Source organism: Dermacentor variabilis, unplaced genomic scaffold (assembly GCF_050947875.1).
Source record: "Dermacentor variabilis isolate Ectoservices unplaced genomic scaffold, ASM5094787v1 scaffold_15, whole genome shotgun sequence".
NCBI classification, from domain to species: Eukaryota; Metazoa; Arthropoda; class Arachnida; order Ixodida; family Ixodidae; genus Dermacentor; species Dermacentor variabilis.
The window spans coordinates 6,703,206-6,726,011 of NW_027460313.1; the positions used below are offsets into that span (position 1 = coordinate 6,703,206).

At 45.0% G+C, this 22,806-nt stretch overlaps 1 protein-coding gene across 3 annotated transcripts in view; it reads left to right on the forward strand.

The window, feature by feature from the left end:
• Positions 1-22,806, forward strand: part of LOC142567938 (papilin-like) — a 604,722-nt gene that overhangs the window by 208,707 nt on the left and 373,209 nt on the right. For all 3 annotated transcript variants that reach the window (XM_075678027.1, XM_075678026.1, XM_075678025.1), the window contains exon 3: positions 19,591-19,709. In XM_075678027.1, the coding sequence (XP_075534142.1) occupies positions 19,591-19,709 (119 nt within the window). The remainder of the gene's footprint in view (positions 1-19,590; positions 19,710-22,806) is intronic.

Below are 22,806 nucleotides of genomic sequence, written 5' to 3' on the forward strand. Positions count from 1 at the left end.
CAACGAAATGAGGAAACAAGCTCAGAAGAGGGTTGCTCTAAAGCCCCCACTATGCCAGAAAGCCAACACTATTTCCTTTCGTGGTTTCTGCAGTGTGAAGCACTTAAGTTCAGCAAGAAAAAGAAAAAAACAAAGAAGGTTATCAAACGACGGACAAACAGGGCGCTAATGTTTGTCCTTTCGCTAACCCTTCGCTCTTTTTCTTTTCTTTCCGCAGTTCAGGGTTTCGCGCTGCAAAAAATCACCGGCGATTACTATGCTCCCTGACGGGAAATTTGAGCGCCGCTCTATACGCGTTTTATTTAGCGATATATTGGCTAACGGGGAAAATCTGTCTCGTGCGGCGCAATGCAAACGGAGGGAATTGTGGCGCAACTTCCTTTGACCGTTTCTTTCGGGTGATTGCGACAGTCAGCGCGTGGATGACGCGTGGGCGCAATTCACAGCAGCTGCCACAGACAGACCTCCGCTCATGCAGCCCTCTATTTCAATATGGTCGGCGCGTATATATCGGTCGGCGCGCTCGCCGCACGCCATCGGTGAACAGACGACGGCGCGCCAGTCTGGCGCCATCTCGTATCGTTCGTAACCGCAGAGCCCGTCTTGCGGGCACTACACTTTTCTTCTCACGCTTTCGTCATACCCTCCTCTTCCGCTTTCCTCCTCGCAATCTCTTCTCTATCGGGGTCTTTCCATTCCCCCACTGCACTCCACATTCACTCTTTGATCCTTAGCTGTGCTCGTTGGCTAGGTCGTGTTCGTTTGCTCAGAGAAGACGCCGGCAGATGACGCCGACGCGAAACGCAGGAACGAGCGCCTAAGAGCTGCGCTCTAAAATCGCGCCATAAGCTTATTTAAACTCACCCAAATCAGTATCGTTATCCATCTATTTCGTTTCTTCTCATCAAGCGCTTGCGCACTTTTTATTGCGATCGAAACTATACAGACGCTGGAGCCATATTGGCGTCACCGGCGCCGCCGCCGCTCTCCTCGTATGTCGCCTCGACGGCGCATGCGCCGCTCGCGCACGGGGACTTAGCGGAGCTTCGGAGACGCGCAGTGCGTTTGATTGCAAAAAACGGCGAAGGCAACGCACCGCCAACGTTCAATAGCCTCATTGGCGGAGAAAGGGCTCCGTGCTGTCTCCCCCTGCTGGCAGAAAAGTTGTATGCATTTACAGTATAACCACATTAGAGCGCTCCTGCTGACCTGCTGTGGCTATGCTCTGGTCTGAGCAGGAAACATCAAGATAGCTTTATCAACCGTAATCAATCGATGCTGACTAATGCCGAAGTTTCCTCGTCAGTTTCATCTCGTGTGCCATCGAGGATGGATGAATGCATGTTATGAGCGTCCCCTTTGGAACGGGGCGGTGGGTTGCGCCACCAAGCTCTTGCTATTACGCTGGGTAATGTCCTACCTAGGTCAAAAAATAAAAAAAATAAAAAGGAAAAAAGCGCACGATGAAATCCCATTACAATATTTTCTGACCCTTAATTGTGAACTTACTTTGTTACGTCTCCGTTTTTTTGTCATTTTACTACTTTCCTTCCACCAATCTTCCAATCGCCTCTTACTAATCTCCATTGTGGACATGTTTACTTTCCCCCTGCTCTCGCCAAAGCCAGGCGCTTTCAGGAGTCCAGTGGTGCCGAAATCGACCGATGGGCAGATATCTTCACATTCTAATAAAACATGCTTCTTCTTCCTTCTTATATCTCGCTTTATAGGTGCCTGTTCCAAGGCATCCTGATCTCGCTTCGAAAAGTAATGAGCTTCCCTTTGAGTTATCATAAATTGTTTCTTTCCTGATCTCGTTTTTTCCTCTTAAGTAGTTACTCATAGCCGGTTTCTTTTCCATTGTCGCCACCCATGAGATTATTTCAGCCTCTCTGACTTTCCGTTTGACGTTCTTTTTTACTGTTTTGCTCACCTTACAGGCAGCATACTTGCTGGTAAGCTTCCTAGTTCTTTTCCTCTACTGTGAACCTATGTTTTTCCTGTACAAATACGGGAACACTCTGCCAGCCCATTTACTTTCTTCCATATTCCTCAATCATTCCACATAATCGATTCTACTGTGAGCTTCCCTCACTTCAAAACTGGTCCAACCCATATCACCCTGCAGAGATTCATTTGTAGTCTTCCCGTGAGCGCCAAATGCGAGGCGTCCCACTGACCTTTCGTTGCCATCGAGTCCTGATTGTACCCCTGAGTTCAAGCTAACAACCGCATTTCCAAAAATATGTCCTAGAACTATTACACCTTTTCACATACCCTGGAGCACCTGGTACCTATTGTATCCCCATAGCGCTCTGTGCTTCATTATTGCTGCTTTTCTCTTCCCCTTCACTGTCATTGTTTTTTCTTGTGTTTCCATATATCTATTGCCTTCGTTCATCCATATACAAAGTTATTTATATTCTTTTACCGGATGTATTTTGTGGCCGTGTATTGCCACGGTCTGTTCGCTATTTTCGTTGCATACCATAACACGTGATTTTCGAACACTAAATTTAATAGCTAAATTTTCGCCTTCCTGTGCACAGATATTCTAGCCAGACGTACAAATAAATTTGCTTGTTTACTAGGAACAAAATGTCGTTCTCAAAACAAACCTGGAAGCTGCTGCTCTACTACTGTAGCCGCCTGTTTGTATGAGAGATGAGCCTATATTACTTCCTTGCAGCGACCTCTCCATCCTCACCATGTACATCATAAACAGCACTGGGGATAAAGGGCAGCCCTGCCTCAGTCCGTTGTTGATACCAACTTTCTCCTCGCTCCTTATCGCTTCTCATTCAACGCAAACGGTCTTTTCTTGGTAAATCTCTCTCAAAAGCTGTAGACAATCGTCACCTAAGCCTTCCGCTTCCAGAATATCCCGCAAAGTGTTGCGGTCTGCGTTGTCATACGCCCCTGTAATGCCTAGAAAGGCCGCATATCACGGTCTGTTTTCTACTCTTGATATTTCAATACACTGAGGAAACGCAAATAAGTTATCATCAAAGCGCCAGCTCTTCTGAAGCCATTCTAAAGTTCTTCCAAAATGCCATTATTCTCTGCCCATGCTTGCACATTTAATTTGGTTGCCTGCATTGCTAAGCGGTATATTACCGATGTAATGGTCAATGGTCTATACGAGGGAATTCTATCTCTCTCCCCCTTACGTTTATAAAATAAATAGAGGTGTGACGCCTGCAACGGCACTAGGCGGCGCTTTCATTGTGAGACGCCTGCTACCCTGGGCGCTGTTCCTCCTGCCCAGTAGTAATTACATTTCGTGTTACGTCGCACCAACATGCCGCACCCGCAGTTAGAACTCTGCCAAAAGAGTTGAACAGCAGTGTTAAACCTTGCTACTGCTGTCAATGCGTCGGCTTTGGGGCGGATCTGCGCATACCGGCTGGGCTAGCATAGTGATTTTGGCGTGGCGCTACTAAGCACGAGGGCGCGGGACTGAATCAAGGCCGCGGCGGCTGCGTTTCGATGGGTGATAGATACGTGAAAGAAAATCACACACCCGTGCACTATGCATTGGCTGCACGGTAAAGAACCACGGGTGTTAACCATTAAATCAGAGTCGCCCACTATGTCGTGCCTTACAAGCAGATCGTGGTTTTGGCACGTAAAGCCCTATAGTTAAATTTTTATTACGCTTTTTTAAGCGGCTCCATCTGGTGGCCGACGCCCTGCCCTGCACTCGTGGCTTTGTGACTTCGAAAGTGCTGCGTAGATCACTATGAGCCGTATTCTCTTTGTACCAGTCTCATTCAAGGTAGCTGTTAAGGAACATCTATTTTTGCACCAATTCATTATTATTATTATTATTATTATTATTATTATTATTATTATTATTATTATTATTATTATTATTATTATTACATCATTGTGTGATGCAGGTCGATATTTCAATTTATCATAACTTGGCTTCTCGCTGTCCAGATAATGCATGCTTATTCGCTCTTCGTGCGTACTCGTAAAGAATTTTCTTTTCTATGCAGCTGCATGTTACGATTTGTCTTTCAATTCGGAGTCGTCGTTAAGGTGAAAGGAAACACACGAGGCGGAATTCACTAAGCGAACTTAGGAACAAATTTTGATGTAAGAAAAATTTTACAAAAAAAAGCGTATTCACGAAGCTAAAACTGTTTTTAAGATCAGTAAACTTGTGATGCCCGCCGATGTAAAGGCGAGCGCTGTAGCCGAAAGAAAGCATGTATTTAATGGTGGCACAGATGCGAACTTCAGTACTTGCGCAAATAGTAAGCGTAAGTCGATTCACAAACCTCAAGGGTCATCGCAGTTGACGACGTAATAACAGATTTCTACGATATGGGGATAGCGGTCTTACGCAGATATTTTTGCATATCTGCGCCACTGAAGCTGACGCAGGTATGCGTTAGAACGCGCTGTTGTGGCCGATTGTCCAAAGGCCGCGACTGATAGCCGAGTATGGCGCATGCTTATATCTTCGTGGCGCGCTCTGCATTCAACAGTTTTCCTGCATTAATGTATTGGGCGTTTGCGGATGCGGGAGGCACTAACATGCTTTACTGCGAACTTTTGTCTTGTCTGGTAGGCTGGGACCCTCTATGCGCGCAAAGCTTGAATTTTCCTACTCTTCATGACACTCTGTTGGGTGGTAGCAAATAGAAGGGTGGTGTCTGTCGCTGACACCTATCAATTTTGCCAATTATGTGTTTGGACACGTCGATAGGTTGTTGTCTTTTCTAGTTCGAGCTTCCTCTCGCTCTTAGTGCTGGGGATTAATACTTTTCCCACCGCTTTCAAGGTAGTAATGCTCCATTCAAGAAGAAATGACGAAAACAGACCTCTGTGTTTCTGGTTACCAAAACTTGTTGGTGTACAATTCGCTGTAGTCTTCCCTGTTGTTAGCGTCAGCCTTCTATTATACAATTGCTCATAGCTTCAATACGGTACTAAGTCGAAGCCACAAAGTGTCTATACCCAAGATATTGTTCATCCTGTGGCCTACGATGTGAGCGAACGACGAACGGCAATGGTGTTTCAAATATGAAGTGCCAAATTGACACGGTCACTAATAAAAAAAATATGTTGCGCATACAATCATGTACACCATTGATATGATAATAATTGGGACTGGTCAAACAAGCGGCATACTGTGAAATAAAATGCACATCACGAGCCTGTATATTGTCACGTGGTAGTGACGGTTCAGGACACAGCAACAAAACTGTGAATGGCGAAACTAACTTTATTGGGCGTACCTGTGCCCAGAAAAAAATAGGCTACACTCAATGCTCAACGAAAACGGCGAGCGCGGTCGGCGATCGCCGAAAATCTGATCAGTGGGTCAAGCGCGTCGGCTTTTATACATCAGTCGTCGAATGTTCCAGAGTAATCCATGGGGCCCGCGTGTCTTCCACAAAGTTCTACACTATTTGCGTCGCGCATACGTGCAATCAGATTACAGAGGGTTCGGTGACAGACATTGGATGGAGCCATCGATAACATTCCAGAAACTTCCGATACATGCGGGCGCGTTCTGCGTTGTGCGATAACATTTAAATGTTCTCGCACAACGCAGAGCAATTGTAACAATTGTTAGGCGGTGAAACGTGGTCGCCCGATAAAGATAAGCAAGTGCACTTGTCAATATAACTCTCCATTGTTTAATGTTTTGTTGTACCATTACTTGTGTTTTCTCTATTATTTTTTTCTCGTTTTTGATCCAGTGAGTTTCCCACAAGATATTTGTATATGTTGATGGATTTTCTTTACGCACATATTTACCACTTGTATGCATTGTTTTGTATTTTTCTGAAGTTTTTGCATTTCCTGCATATTGATTTTATTCCTCTCCATGTAAGTAATGAATGCCACTGTATGCCATGCTATGTTGCCTGAACCTAGTCAAGCCTTTTCACGCTTATTGTCCATGCTCCAAACAGCTGGCAGATGTCGAATAAAGCTGAATTGAAATGAAAAAGAAGTGAACCATACAATAGCTTATGACCGTATATTTATTAGTTTCTGAAAGCACATGCGAAAGATGTTGTTGACTTTCAGATAGAATCCATTATTGGGCATGCAATTATGTTTATCTTCAGGAGGGGCCTCCAATGATTTCAATCTAATTTTATCAACTCGTTAATTTCCCGGTTCTCTGAATATTGCAAAAGATTGAGTGATGCGTAAAAGGCAGAGGGAACAGTTATGTCCATAAGTACAGGTCAATCGCTGTTGTACCATTACTTGCGAAGGGGTTAGGAAAGGCTATATTGATACGCACTAAGAATTTTTTATTAAGTATTTTATAATTTCTTAGAGTCAACATGGGTTTAAGCAAGGTAAACTTACGCAGACTGCTCCGCCGGAACGAGAAGAACTAATAATTACAAATATAGGAGACAAATACTTACGCTTGGTATCTCCGTTGACTACGGTAAAGCTTGTGATGCCCTGAGTATTGCTTCATAACTTATATTATTATTGTAGATTTCATGTAGCTACTCAACGTTCTCGTTGCTTTCTCACCAGCAGAATACAGTGTGTCGCCTTTCATGAACAAACTATTTCTGTTCTTACAAACCTATTATGTAGGGTTTACCTCAAGGTAATGTATTGGGACCGATTCTTTTTTACCGTATGTAATAACGATATTGTTCAAGTTAACACTGATTCGTCGTTTTCACTTTATGCTGACGGCAGAAGCATATTTGTTTCTGGTTTTGAGCACCATGCTTCGTGTTTCATGTTTTATTGAGTTATCAAGCGTAATGCATAATATACAAATGAAGATACACAAGGAGATCCCATAGGACAAGGCTCTAAAAGGACCGATGCAAGCGAAATTACTAGAAAAGCTTAAAAAGTGCAGTACGGACGCTTTCAGTTGGACAAATTAATATTCTTTGAAGAGTAACTTGAAGAAAACTAAGGCGTTTTATATGGGGCGGTAAACAAAAACGGAAAATACATGAACCTATAATTTTTAACGGCGACCTGAATGACAGTGTGGACAAGCATTTATTGCAGTTGAACTGAACATCATTTATTCGTCTAGTATACAATAGAAACGTCCTCCTTGGCTAAAAACTGCCGTAAGCAGCTTGACTGCACCCAGGAGCCATCGTGCATGACAGCGCGATAACAGCTACTACACTTGCAACGTACATAAGAACACAAAACAAACTAAAGCAGTTCAAAACGTACTAAAGTCACGAACAAAGTTAAAAACGATTATATTAGAATTTTTGCGCATACAAGCCTCTTGAAAAAATAACTGACATGCCATACAGAAACAGACAACATTCAGCCATATCTCATACTCATAAAAAAACATAAAACGTGGTCATACCATAAGCATCGTTATACATGAATATACGTATATGCTCATAAGTGAAGCAAATACATCTTCAATGCTCTGCAAGACTAAGCAGTAGTGTGAACATAATTATTGAGGACTTCCGGCATTTTGTGTTTAATGGACTGCAATTTGTATTCAGTGCGAAAACGTGGCACAAACCAAGAATCAGGGTTTCGGAGATTTTTATGATATTTCATGGCGTTGCAGAGTCGCTATCGATGTAAGAAAATCTCTTAATCCTTCTTTTGCAAAATAATTTATCCGTAAAACACGATACACGTAGTATCAATCTACCACTGAAACTTGGCATATCTGTGACTAGGATTTTGTGGTCGATTCGATATTGATACTAGCAGTGTGCTGGAGAATCGCCTTTTGTGATGTAATTGCTTTATTCATGTTCGTTTGTATTACGGTCGCCCATACTAAACTACAATAATTAAATTGCGAGCCAGAATACTCGGTGCTCTTTGTTCTTGAACCGGGCGTGTCACGTTGATATACTACTGAAATCACTCTCTAGTGTCGCAGGTGCACGTTCGCTTTGTGCATGTTTCCTTTCTGAAAAACTGAAACTACGTATTTTTTTCTTTATGGCAACTTTACGCAAAAAAATCAAAATTTTTCATCTGCAGCAAAAAGACTTTCGGTGTTCGCCAATGTACGAAGTTCTTGCTCAGCGGACTTGAGCTTTTATGATCACCGGCATCATCATCAGCCTATTCTTGTCCACTACAGGACGAAGGCCTCTCCCTGCGATGTACAATTACCCCTGTGCTGCGCCAACAGATTCCAACTTGTGCCGGCGAATTTCCTTATCTCATCGCGCCACCTGCCGTCTTTGACTGCACTTCTCTTGACACCCATTGTGTAACCCCAGTGGTCCACCGGTTACCCATCCTGTGCATTACATGCCCCCCCCCCCCCGCCAGCTCCATTTTTAGAGCGCAGCTCTTTGGCGTCCGTTCCTGGGTTTGGCGTCGTCGTCGTCGTCGGCGTCGTCGTCGGCCTCGTAACCAGCTCCGCCCCCCTTTCATCCCCCCAGCGCTAGCAGCGACCGACTGATACCGCTGGATGCCGCTGACGCCGCTAGAGAGTCAAGATAACGTGATGCATAGAACACCGTCGCCGCCATGCAGAAAGAGGAGGAAAGGGTCCCCCCCCCCCTGTTCTTGTGTGGCGGATAGCTGGGGTTGACTCACTATCGCCGTCAGCGGCATCAGTCAGTCGCTGCTATCTCTTCCCTCCTCCCTTTATCGTGTTGTCCGCTTGCTGCGCGCGCTTCTGCCCCCATCGTTTGCCGCTGGGTGTACACGCCGCCCCCCTCCGCTTCCCTTTTACTGCTGGTTGCTCTCGACGGCGGCGATGAGCCTCCGCTTCGGCGGCGCGAACTGCAGGGTCTTCTCGGCGGCGGCGATGAGCTTCTGCTTCAGCCTCGCTTACTGCTGCTTGCTCTCGACGGCGGCGATGAGCCTCCGCTTCGGCGGCGCGAACGGCAGGGTCTTCTCGGCGGCGGCGCTTAGCCTCTGCTTCCCCCACGGCTGTGACAACCTCGCGAGGCACTTGTATAGATCTCGTCTTTGAGAATCAAGCATTGGTGTACCAAGTCGAACATATATCAGTCTATTTCTCCGACCGCAAAGCTTCCTTCATGACTGTCAAGAACTGTTAGTGGAGTCTTTGTTAAGGAATACGTGTGAAAAATAAAAAAAAAATTATGTGATAGCGCATACATGTGTTGCTCGATTTCTTTGCCTCAATCTATCCAAAAGGTGAAACAGCTTATTTGCTGCGCTCAAATTTCGCATTAGGAAGTAACGTAATCGTCGGTAATTTTTTATCTTACTGTCAGGTAAAACAATGGCTGTCCCTGCTTGCTCTCTGATCCACACCGTTCTATTCCATTCTCTTTGAGTTGCGCCTAACATCTTTCGTTCCATCGCTCTTTGCGTGGTTCTAAACTTATTCTCGAGCTTCTTTTTCAACCTCCAAGTTTCTGCCCCATATCTTAGCAGCAGCAGAATGCACTGATTGTACACCTTTCTTTTCAATGATAATGGTAAGCTTCCAGTTGGGATCTCACAATGTCTTCCGTTTGCGCTCCAATCCAATTTTATTCTGTAAATTGTCTGCTCTTGATCAGGGCCCCCTCTGAGTAAGTGAGCTAGATGAACGTACTCCTTCGCAGATTCAAGAGGCTGACTGGCGATCTTGAACTCTTTTCCCCTTGCCAGTCTATTAGACGCTACCTTGGTCTTTACCATATTAATCCTCAACCCCAATTTTACACTTTCTCTGTGAAGATCCTCAATTTTTGTTGTAGTTCGTCCGCAGCGTTGCTGAACAGGACAATGTCATCTGCAAATGGAAGGTTGCTTTGATATTCACCATTGATCCTCACTCCTAAGCTTTTCCAGTTTAATAGCTTGAATACTTCTTCCAAGCACGCAGTGAACAGCATTGTAGAGATCGTGTCTCTTTGTCTGACCCCTTTCTTTATAGGTGTCTTTATACTTTTTGTAGAGAACCAAGGCAGCTGTGCAATCTGTAGATGGTTTCTAAGATAAAGGGTGTTTCAGCGAACACTTTCAAAATTTCTTAAAGGTTGCCTGTGGCAAATAGCTCAATTCTACTTCATGAGCTGGTCTACTCGAAGCGGTGGACACTACTTGCACAAAAAATTGAAATGCAAAATCGAATAATTAATAAGAATTCCCTAATTAACGTTTTAGCTAATTCTGACTCATATTGCAATCTACTAATTCTGGCAGTGGGCTTTACAAGGAGGATACACCTGGAGCGAATTCTCAGGACGACACGAGTTGCGATGTTCCCGAACTTTGCGGAGAAATGCATTCGCGTTCCAGTTACTTGTGTGCTTCAGTGCATCAAACGACGTTTTGTTAACAAATTAACTGGAAGGCCAATGCCTTCCAGTGAATATTCCGCAAAGTTCGGGAACTTATATCTCCAAACTGGTGTCATCATGAAAGTTCGTTCCAAGTGCCTTGCGAACTCAACGGCTAGAATTTGTAAATTGTAATATGGGCTGTAATCTAAATAGTTATAAATTTGTTGTGCAAGTATTGTCCGCCGTTTAGAGTAGACCAACTAGAATTGTTATTTCGGCCCCTGGCAACTTTTAAAGATTTTTGAAAGTGTTCGCTGAAACACCCTGTATTTACGCATGCCTCCTGTACTCTTTGATTACGTAATGCCTCTAAGACAGCTCGTATCTCTACTGAGTCAGATGCCTTTTCAGAATCTATGAAAGCTTTATAGAGAAGTCGGTTTTACTCTGCAGGTTTCTGGATTGCCTGATCCATCACATGGATGTGATCCATTCTAGAGTATCCCTTCCTGAAGCCAACCTGTCCTCTTGGTTCACACAAGTCAAGCGTTGCTCTTAACCTAATGAAAAATATTTTGATGAATACGTTATACAATATTGAAAGTAATCTAATGGGCCTGCAATTTTTCAATTCTTTAATGTTTCCCTTTTTGTGGATTAGTGTAATGCTGGCATTCTTCCAGTTCTCTGGAACGGTTGGAGTCGTGAGAGATTTCGTATAAAGGGCCGCAAGATTTTCAGGCATGATACCTCCTCCATCTTTGATTGTGTCGACTGTTATTCCATCTTCTCCTGCTGCTTTTCCCCGGGTCATGTCTTGCGAGGCCTTTCTAACTTCGTCGCTAGATTTAGAGGGAGCCTCTGTATCCTGTTCATTACTATGAATGGCGGTAGCGTAACTGCTATGGGTAGTGTGCAGGTCAGTATAGAGTTCTTGCGCTGCTTTTACTATATCTTCAAAATTGCTGATGATGTCACTCTGCTTATCTTTTAGTGCATACATCTTGGCTTGTGCTGTGCCAAGTTTTCTTAGCACCTATTTCATGTTGCATCCATTTTTTACTCCTTCCTCAGTCTTCCCCATGTTATAATTTTCAATATCCCTTACTTTCTCCTTGTCGAACGGTATTGACAGTTCCGCGAATTCTATCTGATCTCTTGAGTTGGACACCTTTATGCGTTGTCGTTTTTTGCGTTGGTCCTTTATAATTTTCGAGAGCTTACATGCAGGTTGCCTTGGTGCGTTACCTCCCACTTCAGTTGCTGCTTCTGAAACCCGGGTAATGGCGGTTTTATTCATGACCTCTATGTCATCTTGATCTGCATTTTCTAAAGCTGTATATTTGTTTGCAAGCAGCAGCCTGAAATTGTCCGCTTTTATCCTGACTGCGTTTAGGTCGGCCTGTTTCTTCTTGATGAATTTTACCCTTTTTCTTTTCAAATTGCGGCGAATCCTAGTCCTCACTAACCTATGATCACTGCACTTTACCCTACCTAACACTTCTACATCCTGCACTATGCTGGGATCGGCAGAGTGTGTGAAATATATTTTATTTCTTGTGTCGCTATTAGGGCTTTTTCAGGTTCACTTCCTGTTGCTACGCTTCTCGAAGAAGGTATTCCTTATTCGGAGCTTACTCCTTTGCGCGAATTCTACTAGCATCTCTCCTCTAGTGTTCCTAGAGTGGATGTCATAGTTTTCAATTGCTTGTTCGCCATCCTGTTTTTTCCCCATTTTTGCATTGAAGTCGCCCATGACTACAGTATACTGCGTTTTCACTTGTCTCATCGCTAGTTGAATATCTTCGTTAAACTGTTCTATTTCTTTATCATCGAGACTGGAGGTTGGAAAGCATGCTTGTACTATTTTAGTATATGCCTCCTGTTTAGCTTTATTACTGCTGCTGTAGAATTTGTGAATGTTGCCCGCTGTGTCCTTTTGGATCAGGAATCGTACCCAGTATTGTTTCTTACCAGCAAGTCCTCTGTAGCAGAGGATGTGGCCGTTAGTGAGCACTGTATAAGCCACTAATAAGTCACTAGTTCCTCTGACCTCACTAGCGCCACATGCATGATAGTTCCTCAAATACTCCTGCTAAGCTAGCTTGACTAGAAAGCGTTCGCGTGTTCAACGTGGCCTAGTTCAGTTTCCAGTGGCGGCCTGTCCGGGTCCAGAGAGGCTTAACAACCTCTGCCGCGTCGTCTGTCTGACCGCCGTCTTGGTCAGGTGCTGAGCCGCTGCTGGGGACCGAGCGCCATGGGTTAATTGTAGGAGTAATGAAGGAGGTAGGTCCGAATACTGCATCAGGTAGGCCAATTCCTATTCCGGAGAGGGAGTGCCTTTTGTTGAAGCTTAGTGGGCCTGCCTAATTTTGCCGCACCTCGACTAGTATAGCCCCACAGGCTTTCGCCATTTTATTTTATTTTTTGCCAGTGTTAAGCGCCTTTCCAAACCTGAAGGTGTAGTGAACTGGAGGATGTTGTGGCTCGATGTTCTACCTCTGCTCCACACCACCTCTTTAGTCACATAGCTACAAATAGAACTTTCAATGGCACTTTTCAAAAAAAAAAGGGGGGGGGGGTTGAACTGCTGACTATAGCAACCGAGATAGCTCAGTCAGACAACCCTCTAAGCGGCGAGGCCACCTCATGGCGCCGAAAATCAGCCCACAGGTTTCTACATGCCTAAAAGCTCCACTAAATTCTCCACGAGAGACGGTTTTGAGTTTGGCGTTCTGCGTTTTCCATTTTCTGTGCAGACCATCTTGTCGAGGAAGTTGATTTCACTAGGAGAGTGATGGGCAGTAAATTTAATGCTATGGTGAAAACGGTTGAAATCGAATTCGTTAGAAAGAACCCTTTGAATTATAGACTGCATTAACACCAGCCAAATCCTTTCTGACCGAGTTATTCTAGTCACTTTGGATGCTTCTGCCCTTTGCACTAACATACCGATGAGTGAAGGAATTGAAGCCGTATCGAAGTCCACCGTAGTCAATTTTCAAGCACAAGCTCCTCAAGTTTACCCCTCACCCCTTAAGTTAGTTCTCACGCTCAACATTTCTAATTCGGTTCTATTCACTACCTGCGAACTTTCGACACTGGCATGGGAATGTCTTTCGCTCACACGTATACCCAAATTTTCATGAGACAGCTTGAAGAAATCCTGATAAAATTATACTCTTTAAAACCTCAGACCTTTGTAGGTCACGCCGTCATCATATTTATAATATCAGAACACGCCACAAGCGCACTAACCAACCGCCTTCACCCTAGTATTAAATTTGCTGGTCACCACTCTCCTAGTCAAATCAACCTCTTCGACGCAACGGCCTGCTTAGAAAATAAAATTGAGAACGACACTATAGCGGAAGCTTACGGATAGCCAGCAATATTTAGACTACACCAGACGTTACCCGCAACACCGCAAGCGAGGAACTTTAGTCGCACAAGCGAAGCGAATAAGTAGAATCTGTATGGAAAAGAACGATTATATCCACCACCTAAATGACCCTAAAGCAACGCTAGCAGAAAGAAACTATAGGCAAGTTCCTCTCGGCAAGGCTTACGACGTCGCGTGAAGACGGTAGAGGCAGTCTGAGTTGGCTAAGAGCCTACACCAAAATCAGAGAGACCACCAGCCTTTATAACAAAACATTACAATGCCCTCCCAAACGTAAACATCATATGAAAATACCACCCAAAATTTACAAGTAACGAACTTCTGAGAAAAGCGTTCCCTGTGGTAACAAGGGTGACCTATCACCGCAACAGAAATCTTAAAGACATGTTAGTGCACGCACAAGTCAGCCAACATCATTCACCCGTAATAAAAGCATGTTCTCGACCCAGGTGCAAAACCTGCAGGCACCTGCAAAGTGACTTGACAATTAATATCACCGCAAATAGCTGTACACACGAAGTGAAAACTAGCTCTACTTGCACTAGTTCCGATATAATTTATATTCTTGAATGTTCCTTAGCTAAGAAACAATATATCGGCGAAATTCTACAATCAATGAACGTCAAGTTACACGGACATCGCGCGGACACAGCTGAAAATCTTCCCAAAGCCGCCGCCGAGAATTTCAGCCAACCGGGTCATATGTTTGATGAAATTAAATTCTACAACCTACAGTCAAATTTCCGTTCTGCGCGAGACAGAAATACAGAGAATCATACCTCATTCATAAGTTGAAGACTTCAACCAGTAGCTAGGTGTAAACGTTTGAAAATGAGTTTTAGAGTCTATTCGCGATGCTAAATTTCTGACTATAGAAAACAGCACCTAGTTATTTCTGTTGCTAATCGAATTGCTTAGTTTTGTTCCTTTCTTTTTTAGGTATTTATATGTTTCTGCAATTTTTTTTTCCACGAGAACAATTTTCTGTCGTTTTATTCTCTTTTTCAGAAAAAGCGACGGTTCACTGACATTCAACAGAGCAGATGACCCCCCCCCCCCTCTCGTCCCCCCGTCCTGACCCCTTCCACGAAAAAATAAACCTACATTGGCACGTCAACGAGCTGACACATGAAGCTACCTCATGTTCCTCCACCGTCATTGAATAGCGCAATTCTCTTTTCATTTCTACACCGTCGGTTCGTTGCCTCGCCCGCCAGCGTTATCCCCGTCTTCCCTATAGAAGAACAGTACCTTTATATACTGTACCTTTACATACTTTATATACACGTTGGCTTCGGCTTTCACCTTGTTCTCGTTCTTCTCATCCTCTTGAAGTTCCACCTCCCGCCTTCCGCGTGTTTTCCCTTATCTCTTTGTGCGCTGTCACGTTGCGTCTATTGAAATTTGACGGGCTTCATATAGTTTTTTAACCTCTATCATGGAGTGTATCAGCGCTGCTATACTGTGAAGGGCGTTTTTTGATGCAGCCGGTCCTTTTCTTTGGGCTATCAGATGCCTTCTAATGGTCTATGACCGCTTTTTTGCATGTAGCAACCCGAACTTCCATGGTTTGAAAAACAAAGACTTCACTTTATGAAGGCAGAAGGTTACGGGATTGTTGCATATGGGTCGCAAGCCCCAAGGGTAGCGTTGGCCTGGCGGCCTGGGGCACAGCTGGAAGCATCCGAAGGTCCTGGCAAAGGATGAGTCGATTGCTAACAGAACAACTTGTTTATTATAGCATAGCAAAAGAGCGGCCGGTCAGGTCGACCGAAGTGGAGAGACGGGAGAGCACGTTACTCGACGGAAAAAATCGGAGCCTCTCTCGGCGTCCGGGGCAGCTGCTTTTATACTCTCGGAGTCGAGGGCAAGAAGGAACGGCTGAGGAGAGGCGCCCGTGACGGCGGGGCACGGACACGCTGAGAGACACGTTGAGACAAGAAGTGACGCATCCGCCGGGCCGGCACCGGACAGACCTCCTCGCTTCACAGTTGGGGAGCTCCCCTCCCCGGCTGCCGCGCTTTAGCGTGGGCACCAACATGCACACACACTCACACGCACACACGAAGACACGTGGCATTGAAACATGCCTGGACGCGCTTGGCAGGAAGCGTTACGGCAGCGCTGAACGGGCCAAAATGTCCGCCGCTTTGAATGAAGCCCCGGCGTCCGTTGCATCCGCGCCGGCTATACCGCGTGTCGTAGGCGAAACGTAACAGGATGCATTCATTGCGGAAATTCGCTTCAGATCTCTCATCATACTCTGGCGCATTGGCGCGTTTCTACAAGGTCAAGCTGGCTGTCTTGTGATTCAACGCGTTTTGAAACTAAATACAAGTTATGCTTTGCTAGCACGGTCTACCATGAAGTCACTGAAATCTGCGTTTCTTGTCTTTGTGCGCATTTCTCCTCATTAGCTCACGAAAGCTACGTGTATATCCATTCCTAGAGTGCATGGGATGTGCCCATATGTTTCTTTGGCAAAGAGCAAGCCGGGTGAGCTGTGAGGTGTCATGGACAGCATGGCCGATGGTGGCATGCGAAAGCCGCATGGGCGCAATATTAAGCGCCGTGAAAGAAAAGTGCCGTATGAGACAGGCGTCTTCGACTGACATTCCCATATCATGCGAGAAATGTTTGAATTACCAAGAGTTACGCTGGTCAAACCGGGTGCTGTTTAAATTATATAGTGACAGACCATAATGTTTCTCTCAGGGGCCAGCCGTGTTCTAACCTTCCGTTGCATCGTAATAAATGCGCCTGCACCTCGGTGTTCTCTTATACCAGAGTGATCTCTAAGTGCAAAGACGAGGCGGCACGGGAGATTGGGGAAGCGTTTAAGATAAATAAGTCAGGTTGATATGTGCATTGCTGGAAAACCTGTTGTGTTGCATGCCTCAGAGATATAGGACCGTATAACCTAAAACTATTCCAATATGTTTTTATTCCAATCACCTGACGTCATATTTGCGTAACCGCCGACGCAAGCATCGGGTGGTCACCCGCAGGGTTGTCTGAAAATATCAATCAAATGCTCCCCTCGTTCATAGGAGGTCACTTTTGTTTGCTCGAAAAGCGAATAACATTGTCTGCACCGAGCGGCTTCTCTTATCTAATTGGCTCACAAGAGGCGAGGAGCATGCTCAAGTGAAGAGGGATTCGATGCGGCCGAGCCACTGCACTGAATATCGATAACCGGATGTAGAAGGTGGTGCCGGTGTCTGCGATTGGTCGGCTTTTCCTTACTTAGCTTGCGGTGGCTCGTCGACAATCGAAGCGGCATGCAACGGAAGCTTCAGAATGACGCTAAAACGGATCCTCAGCAAGGAAGAGTTGGCAGAACGAGGTCTAAACGTGCCGAAAGTTCTCAAAAACGTTACATGGCCACGCAAAAAGTTTCATTACACGCAAATAAACCCATGTTCTCCAGCAGGGGCGAGTAGCCATTGCCGGAGCGATCGGCGGCAGCCGTCTTTTATTCCTTTCGGAACAGGGCAACCTGGAGCTATTCAGAAGAAAATTCAGTTTTGTTCGGCATATTAATGCATCTTTAACGCGTACGTGTCAATTGGACGCGGTAAGATTTTGCGGTTTTGTGACGTCGTGTGAGAGGCAGGTAAAGTGGGTGCAGCCCGAAAATTTTTGACCAATAGTCGAGGGCTAATGACAAAAAGGCGTCGAATCAGAAATAACTATTATTGTTTTGTTCCGTGAAATTATGCATAAGCAGTGTGTACACGTCATATAAGATGGGGAGCTATCGCGGTTTTCGTGACGTCGCGTGACAGACAGGTGAAGTGGGGGTGGTCCAAAAAAGTTTTTGACTAATTGCTGTGGGCTGATTGCAGGATTGGAATAGAAAATTTTGGAATAGCTTTAGGTTATAGCGCCCATAGTATCTGTAGTAGTACCTAGTACCTATTCTAAAAAATTGACATCGGGAGAGGATCGAGCTAATATGGCGGACTCATTCGCTCAGGCAAGCAGCTGCCGAAAAAATTGAGCCCTGCAATCGACCTCACTGAACTTGCGACCTCACTCAACCTCAAACTCACGCATGAGGTTGAGCTCAGCATTGTTGACCGCATTGAAAGAATTTCTACCACTCGCAGGAAATTGAGGTTGAGTTTCACCTCATGAGGTGGGAACTGGTGAGCTTGTCCACCTTTGCCACTGGGTATGTGCTCATTGTTGGCGCGACTTTTGGAATGAGTATGTGCATGCCACTCTGAACACAAAATGTATAGAAACCCTAAAATAGTGCGAATCCCTAAAGTGCAGTGCATTTGCCTCCTTATAGGGTGTCCGCCTGAAAGTTTTTACCTTTGCAAATCTCTATCATGCTGCTTATTTTCTACTTGCTGAAATGTGCAACATTATTGTAGTAAATCTTAAATCCCAGAAGTTTCATATATCGTCTTCGTCCTTCACGCACCGCGGCGATCGTGGCGAGCGAGGTGGCGGGGAGGGAGGGGAGCACCGAGACCCGCTGCTCACCTTCAACGAAATAACCACGCATTATCAGCTGTCGAGGAGGACCTTCCCGCTTCCCCACGCTAAACTTACTAGACCACAGTCATCTATATTCAGAATGTTGCAAACAAGGTCGTTCCCCTCGAGAGGCAGAATGAGCCTTTATTCATCGGACGTAGAGCCGCAATGTCAGGATTGCGGCGAATCGTACTGCTCGCTATCGCACATGCTTTGGCAATGCTCCGCGTTAAGCGGCACCGTGTTCAGCAAAGAAGAAGACTGGATGGACGCCCTGCGAAGCGACGACCACCAGACCCAGCTCCGGGCCGTCCAGAGGGCTCACGAAAGGGCGGAGGCTCACGGGCTTCCCGTCCCAACGTGGGTGCGGCCCGCGACCCCTGCCGACCACTAAACCAAGAGTGGGTGGGAAGGGGTTCCTCAGGACCCAATAAAGTTCTTTCCTCCTCTTCGTCCTTGTGACATCTCTATATATACGTCTCGCAGTGTCTATCTGCCTGGTTCAAAGTTTTCATTTCTGCATGGCTTGTGGGCGCTGTAGTGCATAAATATAAAAAAAAATATGAAATTGAAATCCTGACCAGTTCGGTGCGTAACCGTAAACATTGCACAAGATTAAACGTTGATCAGGATGAAAGTAAACATAACTGTGCGAAACATAACTGTAAACAGAAATGTACACATAGTTGTACGCAAAATTGCCGCGCGCGGCAATATTGCGTGTATTCGTGGTCTTCTTTCACGATCGGAAAAACAGTTTAATGTAGCGCGTATTGAGAAACAGAAAGCTGTATTGGGAGTTTTTCATGTTTCTCTATTACTATGTGATTGACAATTTCTATGCAATTATTATATTTGATATGTTGAATTAATAATGAGAACTAATTATGATATTAGCCGGAATGCAAAAAGTACTCTGAATATCCCCAAGCGACGGCAAACAACACTGCCTTGGTTCTGTTCAGCTATGTGGCATTTGAATATTTTTTTAAAAATCTTGGTGCACGATAGTTGCGGCACCCGGTATATGCAGCTACGTGCTAACAACAGCCAACAGCGTGCATTCAGACTAATGGGGCATGAACTTATGTGGTATAATAGGACTTATGTGTTATGCGTTGGCTTCATGTGGTTGTTACCAATAAAAAAAATTGCCCCTTCGATTTCTCTCATTTCACAAAGACGCACACGCAAACAATACATGGACCGGGCTTCGCTAGGATTCTTTGTGCTTGCTTTCTTCTTGCTCGGCGACATTGGAATGTACGAACCCGCAAGGCCCGCGGTTTCCGGGATCGGCCACTCGGCACGCCTTAAATGAATACAATCTCAGGAAAATTGTTCTTCCAAGGCATCCCTCTTGCCCGGCTAATTACTAAACGAAGCGCCGCAAATATAGCTCGCAGAAGGGTGTCTCTTGAGGCTAGTAAAATGCGCCAGTATCTCTCGGAATCGGTGTCTGCATACGCCCTCTCATTTCCCTCTGTGCAGTTTTCCGGCGACTGGAGGGAGATTCTCAAGAGCAAGCACGGCCCAGTTCTACTGCAGAGGGGTGCTTGGCGCTTCGACTTCGACACCAACACGTTCACCTTTAGCGCAGCTCGATCCGGGTGAGTATTCGTGGACAGAAGCTGGTAGCAGTACTATCACTTGCGCGTGTGAAGCTTTTTATGCGATAACAAATTAAAACTGAATACCGCGAACTGAGCGATAAAATTATTTACGAGAGATGTATTATATACGAGAGATCTGGATTGGAGACAAAGCGTGGGCAAGTTGGTATTACAAGTTGAAGAGAAGTACAGTAGATCACTGCTTGGCGCACCACAAATAACCGGCGTTATATAAGATTTGCACGATGGGCACTAAGACAAGGGAATCGCATTGGATGGCAGAAGCGGATGATGTCGAGTTATGAGGTTTAGAAAAGGACGAGGATCATGGGCTTGGCTGAAGCAGAAGAATAATAAGTGGAGAGCTCAAGGTCTGAGTTTCCTTCGTCAGACTCTGATTCCAATGGGGTGATGATAATTGAAGGAACTTAAGTAGCACGGTCGTTGCCTCCAGCCGGCTTCTCTACCGGAATAATAATTATCTCCGTGTTCTCCATGTAAGGTGACCGTAAATTTTCAAGGCGACATGGAGAGACATGACTGGTGTATTCGCTTTTGTCATTCGTCTGTGATAATATGGTTAAACAACGGTTAAATATCATCATCATCATCAGCCTGGTTACGCCCACTGCAGGGCAAAGGCCTCTCCCATACTTCTCCAACTACCGCGGTCATGTACTAATTGTGGCCATGTCGTGCCTGCAAACTTCTTAATGTCATCCGCCCACCTAACCTTCTGCCGCCCCCTGCTACGCTTCCCTTCCCTTAGAATCCAGTCCCTAACACTTAATGACCATCGATTATCTTCCCTCCTCATTACATGTCCTGCCCACGCCCCTCCGCCCCATTTCTTTTTCTTGATTTTAACTAAGCTGTCATTAACTCGCGTTTGTTCCCTCACCTAATCTGCTCTTTTCTTATCCCTTAACGTTACACCCATCATTCTTCTTTCCATAGCTCGTTGCGTCGTCCTCAATTTAAGTAGAACCCTTTTCATAAGCCTCCCGGTTTCTGCCCCGTACGTGCGTACTGGTAAGACACGGCTGTTATACATTTTTCTCTTGAGGGATAATGGTAACCTGGTATTCATTATCTGAGAATGCCTGCCAAACGCCCCACAGTCCATTCTTATTCTTCTGATTATTTCCGTCTCATGATCCGGATCCGCCGTCACTACCTGCCCTAAGTAGATGTATTCCCTTACGACTTCCAGTGCCTCGCTGCCTATCGTAAATTGCTGTTCTCTCCCGAGACTGTTAAGCATTACTTTAGTTTTCTGCATATTAATTTTTAGACCAACTCTTCTGCTTTGCCTCTCCAGGTCAGTGAGTTACTAAGTTTCTAAGGTATTCTCCAATAACTCTTACCCCAATTCTTTCCAATCCAGGTCTCTGAATACCTCTTGTAAACACGCTGTGAATAGCATTGGAGAGATCGTATCTCCCTGCCTGACGCCTTTCTTCATTGGTATTTTGTTGCTTTCTTTATGGAGGACTACGGTGGCTGTGGCGCCGCCACAGATATATTTCAGTATTTTACATACGGCTCGTATACACCCTGATTCCGTAATGCCTCCATGACTGCTGAGGTTTCGACTGAATTAAACGCTTTCTCGTAATCAATGAAAGCTATATATAAGGGTTGGTTATATTCCGCGCATTTTTCTATCACCTGATTGATAGTGTGAATATGGTCTATTGTTGAGTAGCCTTTACGGAATCCTGCCTGGTCGTTTGATTGACAGAACTGTAAGGTGTTCCTGATTCTATTTGCGATTACCTTAGTAAATACTTTGTAGGCAACAGACAGTAAGCTGATCGGTGTATAATTTTTCAAATCTTTGGTGTCCCCTTACTTATGGATTAGGATTATGTTAGAGTTCTTTCCAGATTCCGGTACGCTAGAGGTCATGAGGCATTGCGTATACAGGGTGGCCAGTTTTTCTAGAACAATCTGCCCACCATTCTTCAACAAAACTGCTTTTAGCTGATCCTCTCCAGCTACCTGCCCCCTTTGCATAGCTCCCAAGGCTTTCTTTACTGCTTCCGGCGTTACTTTTGGGATTTCAAATTCCTCTAGACTATCATCTCTTCCATTATCGTCGTGGGTGCCATTAGTAGTGTATAAATCTCTATAGAACTCCTCAGCCACTTGAACTATCTCACCCACATTAGTAATGATATTGCCGGCTTTGTCTCTTAAGGCATACATCTGATTCTTGCCAATTCCTAGTTTCTTCTTCACTGCTTTTAGGCTTTCTCCATTCCAGAGAGCATGTTCGATTCCATACATATTATACTTCCTTATGTCAGCTATCTTACGCTTGTTGATTAACTTTCAAAGTTCTGCCAGTTCTATTCTAGCTCTAGGGTTAGAGGCTTTCATACATTGGCGTTTCTTGATCAGATCTTTCATCTCCTGCGATAGCTTACTGGTGTCCTGTCTAAGGAAGTTACCACCGACTTCTATTGCACACTCCTTAATGATGCATCAACGCTTAAATATAAGCCCACCCAAATGTTGACTTGATGTGTATGAGGTGTAGCAGGTCATGTGTTCTACCAGCCAGTCAAAGGCACTTGCGGCTTGCGACTTCCCATTGTTTCCCTGCTTCCCTTTTTCCACATAAATAAAGTAATTCTACGACTGAAGGCCTCAGTCTTTGTCTCAGGTATTTAGCAACTCGAGATTTTGACCAAGTACGCGCCGTAAGAGCATTCTTCTCGGCATAACAGAGCACATCTGCTGTTCTTTCAGTTGATGTCTTTGGTAAGCACGCAATTTATTTAAAACATTCCCGAAGTCGTGCCACTAGCCTCCTTCTCCTTTCGGTGCACATTTGCGTCCTGAACACACCAATAACTGATCCGGGAGAAGAGCGCTTTCTCAAGGAAGACTCCCAAATTGAGGCACCGAAGCCTACCATTGAACCTGTTCTCTGGAAGCGATTTATCACTCAGCCTATTTGACACAACAGCAGTAATCAACAGGCTGTAGGGACTAGTGGTTCGTATGACGGGGATTTTTCGCGCTAATTTTTCGAGTTTTTAACGACAGCGGTGGTCCACGTACGTAGTGGGGGATAAAAAATAGT